General features: G+C 32.3%; 1 protein-coding gene across 2 annotated transcripts; it reads right to left on the reverse strand.

Moving 5' to 3' along the window:
• Positions 1–3,747: 3,747 nt before the first annotated feature.
• Positions 3,748–9,078, reverse strand: LOC132737770 (protein yellow-like). Of its 2 annotated transcripts, none has more exons than XM_060725114.1 (3): positions 8,938–9,078; positions 7,972–8,416; positions 3,748–5,551 (listed from the first exon to the last, which is right to left on the reverse strand). In XM_060725114.1, the coding sequence occupies exons 2-3, from the start codon at positions 8,393–8,395 to the stop codon at positions 4,635–4,637; spliced, it is 1,341 nt and encodes a 446-aa protein (XP_060581097.1). In that variant the 5' UTR covers positions 8,396–8,416; positions 8,938–9,078; the 3' UTR covers positions 3,748–4,634. The 2 variants fall into 2 exon arrangements, with proteins under 2 accessions (XP_060581097.1, XP_060581098.1); XM_060725115.1 differs by lacking the exon at positions 8,938–9,078 and adding an exon at positions 8,868–8,901.
• Positions 9,079–11,507: the final 2,429 nt, after the last annotated feature.

Here is an 11,507-nt window from a genome sequence, read left to right on the forward strand (position 1 = left end):
CAATTTCGCTTTATTTTCGATATGACTCCCGTCACATTTCATATTCGCACGTGTATATTTATGCATAACTTTAAGAAAATGCAAGGCGTTTAATAAGCGCAATGTTTGTATATTTTCAATATTGTAAATCTTTAGCAATGAAAAGTAAACAATGTTTAAATAGCAAGCTAGTTTTATATCATAAAAGCAAATTCAATGTTATATTATGCTAAATACCGCAAGCGTCAAAAAGTTTTATGCATTTAGAACTAGAAAATTCTTAATGGCAAAACCTTTTTCTAAAGATCATCTTTATATGGAGGCATGCACATGTTTGTCACTAGTTATTGTTTCGCACCACAAAGATACTTCCTGTTACAATTTTATTCAGCAATAAATCGTTTATATTTGTAAATATAATGAATATATGAAAGTACGCTTTACTTCATTATAAAGAAAAAAACTCTTAATTTTGCAGCAGCCCTATGATTAAAAATTTATGCGTCACTATTATCCAATGAAAATCGAACTTTTTAATCGATCTTAACATGCAGGTCTGATTTTGAAATAACTTTTCGACCAACGTGCAAATTTAATGTTATGAACTGGAGAAACATTGCAGCATCTTTTTATTTTTCAAAATAAGATGCTTTAAGGCTTTTTTTTAATGTGGCCTCTGTCGCGCCCCAAAAATAATCGAAATTTCGTATAAAACAAAACGTATCTATGTAAACACCATCATCAAAGGTCGGCTTTATTGTCATAAAATTACATTCATCCTCAAGTATGTCTTTATTTTCACGTGGTTTTGTGATAAAGGTATCTTAAACAAATATGTGTAAACCACATATGCCTTAAATATCATTGGGGGCGTCTATGAAATCACTTAACCTGGTCAAATACAGACAAAAATGTTGTAAACAGAAACAGTGCTTTAATCATCTGTTTAAAATGAAAAGACAAAAATAATTAAAGTCATACCCTTACAAAAGAAATTTGATCTGTTCAGTACATATAAATATCTTCTTTCGGTTAAAAGAGACGGACCATACTAAGAAATGATATAAGACTGAGAGAAAAAGGTTGTAGTCTCTTAATTTGTGTTCATTATTTTATTTTATTTATTTATTTCATTTTCATTTTTTTGTCGTAAAAATTTCCTTTCAGATATTTGAACACAAACCAGGCAGGTAGAGAATCATTAATTTTTGCTTAAGTTATAAGAATAAGTACCGTAAAACTTATAGGGTTATGCACAAACACTTATACAACGCACATGTATTTTATAAGAAAAGAATAAAATTCTCTATCAAAATATTTATCTGTTATTTTCATTACTTGTTTGCAATGATTTCAAAAATTTTCAAAGGATCTTTATAAATCTCAAGCTTGGTACACATTATTTTGTTTTTAAATATTTTTTGTGAGAGATTCCTTCTACTTTAAGTAACTGAAATTTGAAATCTTTTGAAGCTTTGTTACATCGCACTCTGGTTTGGCCCCTAAGTGCGACGCAGATTGAGGTCAAATACAAGTACACTTTGGGTTCCAAAGCAATAATGACGGTGTCAATTGAGTAATCTTCATGAAAAGGGTATTTTACATTGTCAGTGGATTGAGAAAGTAAAATCTACTTTGAATAATCTTGGTTGTTCTGATTTTTGGATAACTCAGAATGTTACAATATTTTAATAATTTTAAATATGTAATAAAATCACGATTACGTGATCAGTTTTTACAATTATGGAATATAGATGTTTTTAATTCTGCTAAGTGTTTAAATTATAGAATATATAAAACTCAATTTAGATTAGAACATTATTTACTATGTTTACCAAGAAATTTAGCAATTACTCTTTGTAAATTTAGATGTCTCAATTCTAATACCTATAGAGAAAGGTCGCTATTTTGGTATTGAAAGAGAAAATAGAACATGCTCACTTTGTGACCAGCAAGAAATAGGTGATGAATTTCACTATATTTTTAAATTTACTTATTTTACTCATAAAAGACGCAAGTATATCAGTAATTATTATTCAAGGTTTCCTAGTATTTTAAATTTTCAGGCTCTAATGTGTAGCGACAACAGAAATACTTTATTTAATCTAGCCATTTTTGTTAAAGCAATAATGCTGAAATTTCACTAAGTCATCTTCCTTATTTACTTATTTACTTCTATGCCATGTTTGTATTATTATTTTTTGTTTTGTTTGATTGTTCACTCTTATGCCCTTAAGGGCCATGAGTCTTTGTTTATAAATAAAAAAAAGAGTTCTGCTTAAATACTGAATACGAACTTATTTACGATCTGCAACATTGAAACATTTGAAGTGGTGTTCAAGATGACGGTGAAGATTACGATCGATACTTAGGAACATCATTGTTCAATTAAATAATCTTACTTAGTGCCATTTAAATTCTGATGGAGCAGTACATGTAATTAAAAAAGAATTGTTTTTGTTACCATTTGTTTAATATACCGCTCACATGAAATGTTTATATTGTGAAACGTATATTTTGGGAAGGGCTGGTGGCCTTGAAGTCAATAAAATGTTTGTTTGCAAATTAAACGTTTTAGGAATTTTACCACTTTTGATGTATCACGCAAATTATGGCTATTTAATTGTATTCCTTAACCCATTGCTTCATAAGCATTTTGTGAAAAATGGCTGTTTTCATTGAAAAGTCTCCCGTTACAAGTTCAAATTGCTATAATACTATAAAAACTGCTTCAACACTAATCAAACTTGGCACAAATGTTGACTGGACCATTGTCCTTGCAACAACATGCTCAGACTTAAATTTTCTGTTACCATGGCAACGAGGGGACATCTCAAAATTGCCAAAAATCACTTTTTTGCGTTGATTTTTTCCATCAAAATTGATTTCAAAGTGCTGCAACTTATCAATGGATTGAGATAGAGTCAAATGCTTTTCAGCGTTGGTTACACGTTACCTTATGATCAATCTGGGGTCATTTACAGCCTCTCACAAGTCCAAAATTTTCTTGGCGATGAGGGGGACTCCGCCCCCCTTCAAACCCCCCAAAACAGAAGGGGGCACATCCCCCTTCTGGCAACCCCCTGATGTATCTTTTGGATGGGGGTCCGCGCCGAAAAAGAGGTCAATTTTTTTAACAACATTTCTCAAACAAAAACAAGTGTTTGGGGCCTAAATAAGGCATATTTTCATCATTTGAGACAACAAAAAAGGGGGGGGGGTGAAAAAGGCGTTAAAAGGCGTGTATATGAAGTAATGGGTTAAATTAACAGATGAAATGAAGAGTACTCTGCTCTATCAGCCATTTACACTGATATGTAGCGTCTGGGTTGGTGGAAACCACGATGGTGAAAAGTCGAAGATACAATGATGAAAAGCCGTAAGTACAATCGTGAAAAGTCAAAATAATGAAAAAACGAAACCACGATGTTGAAAGGTCGGAAGTACGATAGTGAAAACACGAAACCATATTAAGTTTTCACCATCATGGTTTCGTTACTTCGACTTCTGCTCGTTGTTTCAAGTTATGTATATGTGTCGTGAAGGCCCTAACGGGTCACCGTAGTTTGACAATCAGCGGGTCGTTTTGACTTCTATTGGTAATAAAGAAAGGACAGTAGGGAATCAGACTGGAAAAATTTAGATGAAGTTGCAATAATTTGATCTGCTAGTCCATTATATACCCCTGTATTGATCATATGCTGTAATGTATCTGATACACTTATATATCCTGAAATACATTTTGTAAAGAAAAAAAAGAAAAGCATTTTATATTAATGATATGCATTTTATTTAATTTCATGATATAAGTGATGTTACAAAATTAAGATGACATAAGTTTGATGATGGTTTATAATTCACATATGGAACATTAACATTATTTCATATAAAATATTAAAGATCGAATGTCTCAACTAGAGAGAAACACCTTGACAAGTAACTTTTTCAAAATCAATTTGACAATTTCCATTTTTTCACATTTCGTGACGAATAACGATATTGTGTCCCTTAGTTTGTTGCCTATAGCTCGTTTCATTCAGACTTACACATGTACGGCTGGTAAGGAAAAGTTGATAGCTTCAACGTAAATGAATGATGAGTAATATATGTTATATTACAAGAATGTAAACTAGATTACGTTACTGTCATGGTTGAAAACCACTACACAAATATTCCGCACTTAGCATAAAAATATAGTCCACATTTTATGCCATTTATTTCAAACAGTTTTTCTCTAGCAAATATTATTTGGTACGTATATTTTTTTCTAAAATATGTCCAAAATATAAAGAAAGTTTCTGGGTACATTTGTGTTTGGTTGTAAAATACCATCAATATTTGAAAAAAGGTCGCCAATAGCAGTATGTTTTGTACAGAAGATATGTTTTAGTGGTGTCCAGCCTACTGTAACGAAGTTAATTTCATGGATATACTTTAATAGGTTCAAACAACTTATTTTATGTAATCAAATAGATGAAAAGAAGACAAATGTATTTACTTATCTACTAGTGTTAAATTTACACCTTACTCTGAAACCTAACACGGTTTGTAATACCTTTCTGAAGCGGAAAATTTGACTTCAATGACAAAGTTAGTGTCTGATTAATTTCAAAAGGCAGTAAAGACGTTAACAGTGTCAAGTAAAGGTCAACTTTTTAAAGCAATAAAACAAACGCTGAAACTACGCAAAATGTGGTTATAAAAATGGAGGCTACGTTTGATTGACCAGCAAGAATAGGGATGTCTTGTTTGACCGACAAATAATGTTCATCACCAACATATATCTTCCAAATGAAGAAATTTGGTTCATGGTGGACGATTCCGTCAGAACTGAAGAACTTGTTGAGTCTACTTGTAGTGTACCACAGAAACCCGTTATCGTCCAGTGCAAGCGTATCAACCCATTGCATACGTGGATCAGACACGAGTTCTGATTGGCTGATCAACGGAACTGTATTGAAGTCCAAGGACGAACCTAAGTCTTTTGAAATGTCCCATTCGTAGATGGCATTTGGCCCAAGCGCTGAATAATAGAGTTTATCATTGGAGCCATAGGTCATGCCGTCACCAGGGCTGACTTTTTCTCCGATTGTGCGAACTGCCGCAGCAAACGCCGCGGAATTTCCTCTAGCAGATGTTAGTACGGATGTTTCTATCTGGTGCAATCCAACGCCTGCGACGGAACTGTAATAGACGTACTTAAAGTCTGGCGACATTGCAATTCCATTGATCCCGGTGATTATTCCGGTCAACGTCATGTTGGATATAGTAATGTTTATATATTTTTCGTCTGCTCTCATATTCGAATGAGAGTAAGCGTAAGAAATGTCCTCTTTATAGTCATAAACGACAAGCTTGTAGTCGAGAGTGTCCGACATGAAGGCGTATCTAGCAACATTCTCACTGTAGCCCAGAACTATGTCGTTAAGATAGAAGAGACCGTAGCCTACAGTCAGTCTAGGGAAGATGTACCGGTGAACTTCTTCATGCTTGTTCAAGTCGAATATGATAATCTTGGCGGGACAAGAGTCAACTGGCTGCACTCCTACATCCTGCATCTTTGCTATGTAACCTGGAAAATAAAACACAAATAACTGTTTTACGTAGATGCCCTATGTTCTTATTCAGCTTGAAACGTGATCATATATGTCCTGATAATTCACTCCCTAGAGGCGCTCATTCCCGAATGATATACTAGTACTTCGTGTTTACAAAAGACAAAACACCCCACTCCTCCAGTGATTTATTACCCATTTAAATAAACAAATAGAATTTAAAAAAATCTATATAACAATTCAGTAAGTTAAGGGCGGAATTGGACGCTAATCAATTGTTTAAGACCAGTTAAATGGGGTATACAGTGGTGAGTACAGTTTTAAAACATACCTCTTAGGTACCTTAATTTTACTTTTCTATGTGAAGATAAACATGTACAGTAGAATCCCTACTTAAGACCACCCCGGAATTAAGACCGCCCCGCTATTCAGACCATTTTTTAAAAGTACGGAATTTTCTGTTCTTTATGTCAATTGTACATTATCCAGAATTAAGACCACCTCGCTTATCCACTTTTAAGACCACCAGATTCAGTCCCAATTCTTTGTTTTGTTCTTTATTTGACCCCACTATTGAGACCACTGATTTAAGGTCAACACCTACCTAAATCTTAAATTTATTATGTTCTCATTATCTGCTTGAATGTTCTTAGGCATGACACTTCACACTTCACAAGGTGTCGAAAACACCTTATATCATTGGGATGTATTGTATGAAATAAATAAGGTGAGAAAGTAAATTTTAGGGTGATTGAATGTTGCTCTTAAGCACATTGATTATGCAAAGAATTAATGTCTTATTTGATGGGTGAATTATGTACATAATATAATAATTAATATTGAAATCAGACCATATAGAATTTTATATTAAATTTCTTTCTTCCTGTCAGATGTTAAATTATAACATACGTTTATATTGTACTTGTAGGTTATGATACATATTGTTAGTTCATACAAAATGACTAAAATAGACTATGGTCAAAAAGTGTGTAAGCTATGATAAGAATATTCACAATTAAAACCACCCCGCAATTAAGACCACTTTGGTCCAGTCCTAAAGGTGGTCTTAATTGAGGGTTTTTACTGTATACCATTTTTATAGCTGTTTAAGTACTAAATTTTATCAATGTTCAGGAAAGGTCAAAATCCATGTTAGACTTATTGATTTTGTAAAGTGACTTCAAATTATGATCATAAGCATGGCGGCATGGCTGAGTAGTTAATGCATGGGACTAGTAATATATGGATCGCTATTCCTATGGGTTCAAACCCTGTCAGGGGCGAGCCGTTGTTTCCTTGAGCAAGAATCTAACTTTACATTCATTGCACAGTACTGGTTGGTTCCAGGAATGGTTTCGAGATTGTGCCTATAAGTTATAGACTTCCTACACAGTTGAACTAAAATAAATTATGTATAAACCAAATTATGATCAAGAAAACACGATTTAAGTTTCAAGTGAATATCTTCAATAGTTTTAAAGATTGATGTTGAATGAAAAAACTTCAACTAAGATTTTTTTAAGTTAAAAAATGGCTGTCAAAATCCATGCTAGTGTTATGGGCATTGGAAAGCGATTTCCAATTATCATCTAAACAACTTGTATTAAACATTAGGTGAATACCAATGTTGAATGCATATCTTGAACAAAAAAGTTTGTTAAGCTGAAAAAGTGCTATAATTCAGTTAAAATCAATGCTACAGCAATGAGCCTCAGTTAGCGAACACTTGTTTTAAGTTTCAGTAGCTTTTAAAGATTGAAGTTGAATGAAAAAACTTCAACCAAGAATATTGTAAGTTCAAAAAGGGCCATGATCCTGTCAAACTCCATATTAGAGTTATTGGTATTATACAGTGAATTCATTTTATGCTCTCAAATAAGTGTGTGAGATGTCCATCAGTAGTTTTGGAGATAGAAAAAAACTTAACCAAAGTTTCATGATGAGTACAATAAGTCTCCCTATTTTTCGAATAGTCTTAAAATAGCTGAAAATGATCCTATATTGATTTTAGTTCTTATGAAATACAATCTTACTATCTTGTGTAACATTTTCTGATACTTCATTCTCACCCGTAAAATTACAAATATGCATTACAATTTTTGTCATTGGGGTTGAACAAGTATTACAAAGTTCTGTCCCTTTTCCTTGTATAGTAGTAAAACATACATCATTCGCCCCAAAGGTGTTTAAATTGCGTAATGTTCGTTAAGTTCACATCTATATTTTTATATATATAAAAAAAACAAAAACAAAAAACCGAGTCACACGTATTTTGATTTTATAAACAAAAAAAGATGAACAAAAAAGAAATGACGTGCTTTAAAAAAACACAGTTTAGATAACTAAAATTACACAACAAAATATTTAAAAAAAATTAAAGTATTTTCATCCGATCAAACATGCTTGTTAACAATTAAAAATGACAAATAAAGCTCACCTGTATCGACGATCCACATATAGCCAGTGTTCGGGTCTATCTCCATGCTCTGCACACGCTGCAGGGCCGCACAATTCCCCAGTTCCTGCATATCCCAGTTTGGAAACGGCCGCAGCAGATGACTTGAACCATTGCTTCCTTCGGGTGCGTCAATAATTACATTAAGCGTCGATGGGACTCCAGGTTTCAGTCGTGGAACGGTAACATAGACCGTCCCGTTGTAAAGTTTAATTCCATTTATAGCACTATTTTTGGGTATATAGTTCGTGTTATTAATTTGTTGTTGTTTATAAGTATCGTTTGGCCACTCGTATTCCACAATATTCCACTGATAAACGATGTCGGGTGATTTTCCGCCATTTTTATGATCGTCTGCTGAAGCCCCGCAGAAGACGCCCAACATAAACAGAAGCGCAAGTTTCATCTTTGTGAACGTCCGAGTATTCTGAAAGAATGTTTATGTTACGGATTTTAAATAGAATCAATCTCGCCACCAGTTTTGTACCGAAATAATTTTTTGACAATTTCGCCTGCGGGTGGTCATTTAATCCAGATTAGTGACCATGAAGGTCATCTAGAAACAGATAATTGAAAGGAAACTGGTTTTAATTTAAATGCGCATTTAAGGCCGGAAAACTTGTAAACAATATTTAAGCCGTCCGGTCGAAAAATGTAATGTCTTGAGAAAACAAATCATCGATGAATTAAGTCTAAATGTGCAATTTAATAATAATAATAGCAATAAACACGTAAAAGGAAATTGTAAAGGGGACTATGTAACAAAATATTGTCCATAACGTACGTTTAAAGTAATCAAATCTTAATAAATAAATAAATAAATAAATAAATAAATAAATAAATAAATAAATAAATAAATAAATAAGTAAATAAATAACCCTCCAAACAGCAGACCTTGTGCCACTGTGTTTGTAAGGTATGCGGTAAATTAAATAAAGTTAAACGTACCTATAAGGTAAGTCCTTCTTCAAGCATTGTATGATGCAATATTTACGACGCACTTTAAAATGATTACAAACAATTTTGGTCAGGCATGAATAAAAGATATTTATGGCATGCTTAAGACTTGACCGAAATATTTTACATTATACTTTATGCCTCGTTAGATTCATTGAAATGTTAAAAAAAACATTGTCATATCATATATCATTATATAACCAATTGCGTCTTATTTGTTTTGAATATTTATTTTGTTTTGAATATCTTTATTGATTCATATATATTCAGTTATTTTTTGTCTATCACAGCAAGTTTCCATTATTATTTTTTCTGTTAAGATTGCAAGTCCTGCAACCATTATAAAAGATAACATTAGTGTTTCATAGAACACATGATAATGAAGTATAGCGAAAGGTTTTTTTTCTTGTTTTTTTTTTCATTGTTTGTTTGCTTTGTTTGCTTTTGTTTGTATATGAAAGAACCATCTGTCCTTTTAAACTTTCTGTAAAAGAGAGTCAAAGTCTTTCACTAGTATCCAAGAAGAAAATGACAAAATGATAAGCCGCCCACTTGGAACGCCAATAGTAAAGGAATTCCATAAACAATAGTCTACTACTGTCTTCTACCTATGATTTTACAGTACAGTTGTATTCTCAAATATTTACTTCCAACTGCTTACTGTCTTAGGTTTACTTTATAATATGCAAAGTCTACCTTTAACTGCTAATTTCTTACTACAGAATGTTCCGTTGTGTGTACTGCAGTATGTCATTATGTCCAAAAAAAAAACGGAATGCGCAAATAAAAATATAATTATAAAATCCTGCTCTTGATTCAGTTTGGTGTTTATAGAGATGCCCGAGTCAACATTCTCTTGTAGTAAATTTTTTTCGTCAGTTCCTCATGGTATTAGCTATATTGCATGTTTAACGTAAGCTCTATTTCGTTAATATATCGTATATCACGATACATTTATTATATAAATTTTATTTTATTTTTATTATTATTAAAAAAAACAACAACAAAAACACTTTTATAGACACTCTAAATAACGTGTAAGATATTACGTTTGATACTAAAAAATTTGATCCCGAATATGATACCGTTGTTGTTTAATATAAAAATTATTCAAGAATGTAGCTAATGGTTTCAAATTATTTCATACGGGTATAATACCCGTATGGTTTCAAATTATTTCATACGGGTATTATTGATATATGGTATTATATTATGTTCGTTTAAAAATGTTAGAAGCGCTGACCCGAAATTCCTTTTAGTCAAATGCTGTTTTTATCTTTTAATGAAAATATAGAACCAACACAAAATGATACGACAGTACAGTTCAGTTCAGTTCAGTTCAGTACAGTAGCAGCACAGCACAACACAGCTATACAATGCAGTGCAGTGCAATACTTGTTAGTACGATTAAATATGACAAAAAAGATACAATTTAAATAGTGCAGTACACTACGACGCAAAATAGTTTGATAAAAAATGGTTGAAAATAGAAACATTACAATTAAAATGATATCATTAGATGCTATAAGATATAGAAAAGTGTATTTGTTAGGACTCGAAAAAGAATACGCGGCTACATAGACGCAATAATTAATTATATTAAAACATCGCGTGATGCAAATGCTGGAAGTTAAATTTATTTATTTTCTCTTCATTTTATTAAAGATAAAGTTACATAGTTACTTGGACTACAATATGGATTTGATATGGAACATTTGAACTCGAAAAAATGACATTGAGGCTAGATAGAGTATAATTTGATGTTGATACGAATTTGTTGGGACCCGATAAATGAAAACACGGCTTCATTGATAAGTTTGGAAGTTGAAAAGCATTCCCACCGCAAAAGAAAGATGTCATGTGTAAATTTTGACTGTTTATCATGCTTTGTCTTAAGAGACCGTTTCATTAAGCGACCATTTTGGGTGTTTCCTTTGCGCGGTCGCCTAATACAAGTTTGACTTTATTTAAAGAAATAGGAAACAATGCGTGTAACTTGGTTTTAATTTAAACTCTTTCAAAGATATTTATAAAGGGCTTCCTCAAGGTTCTATCTTAGGTCCTGTATTATCTAACATATCTATCAATGACATTTTTGATTTTGTAAACTACTGTGATCTTTATAAATATGCAGATGATACAAACATTGACAATATTGTTGAATTTTTAGAGTCTGTCAGTCAGAAGACAGTCAATCACTAATAAAATGGTTTTCAGACAAGCAAATCTAGACAAATTCCAGGCCATTGTTATCGGCAAAAATATTAGGGATCAAAATATAAGTTTCCATTTAAATGGTAGTGTAGTCCAATGTGATGAATCTGTTTAACTTCTAGGGGTAACCTTTGATTTTAAAATCTTAGATTTGATAACCATATTTCTAATACTTGTAAAAAAATCCAACTCAAAACAACTTAACATGCTAAGAGAATAGTTAAAAATTATGTAAGCTATTGAGATTGAACATACATCATGTATATTACTCGTTTATTCTATCAAATTTTAATTACTGTCCTCTCACTTGGCACTTCTGTGGAGAAATATATACAAAAAAACAAGAG

Source organism: Ruditapes philippinarum, unplaced genomic scaffold (genome assembly GCF_026571515.1).
Source record: "Ruditapes philippinarum isolate M1 unplaced genomic scaffold, ASM2657151v2 ctg24_1_1_1_1, whole genome shotgun sequence".
Classification (NCBI taxonomy): domain Eukaryota; kingdom Metazoa; phylum Mollusca; class Bivalvia; order Venerida; family Veneridae; genus Ruditapes; species Ruditapes philippinarum.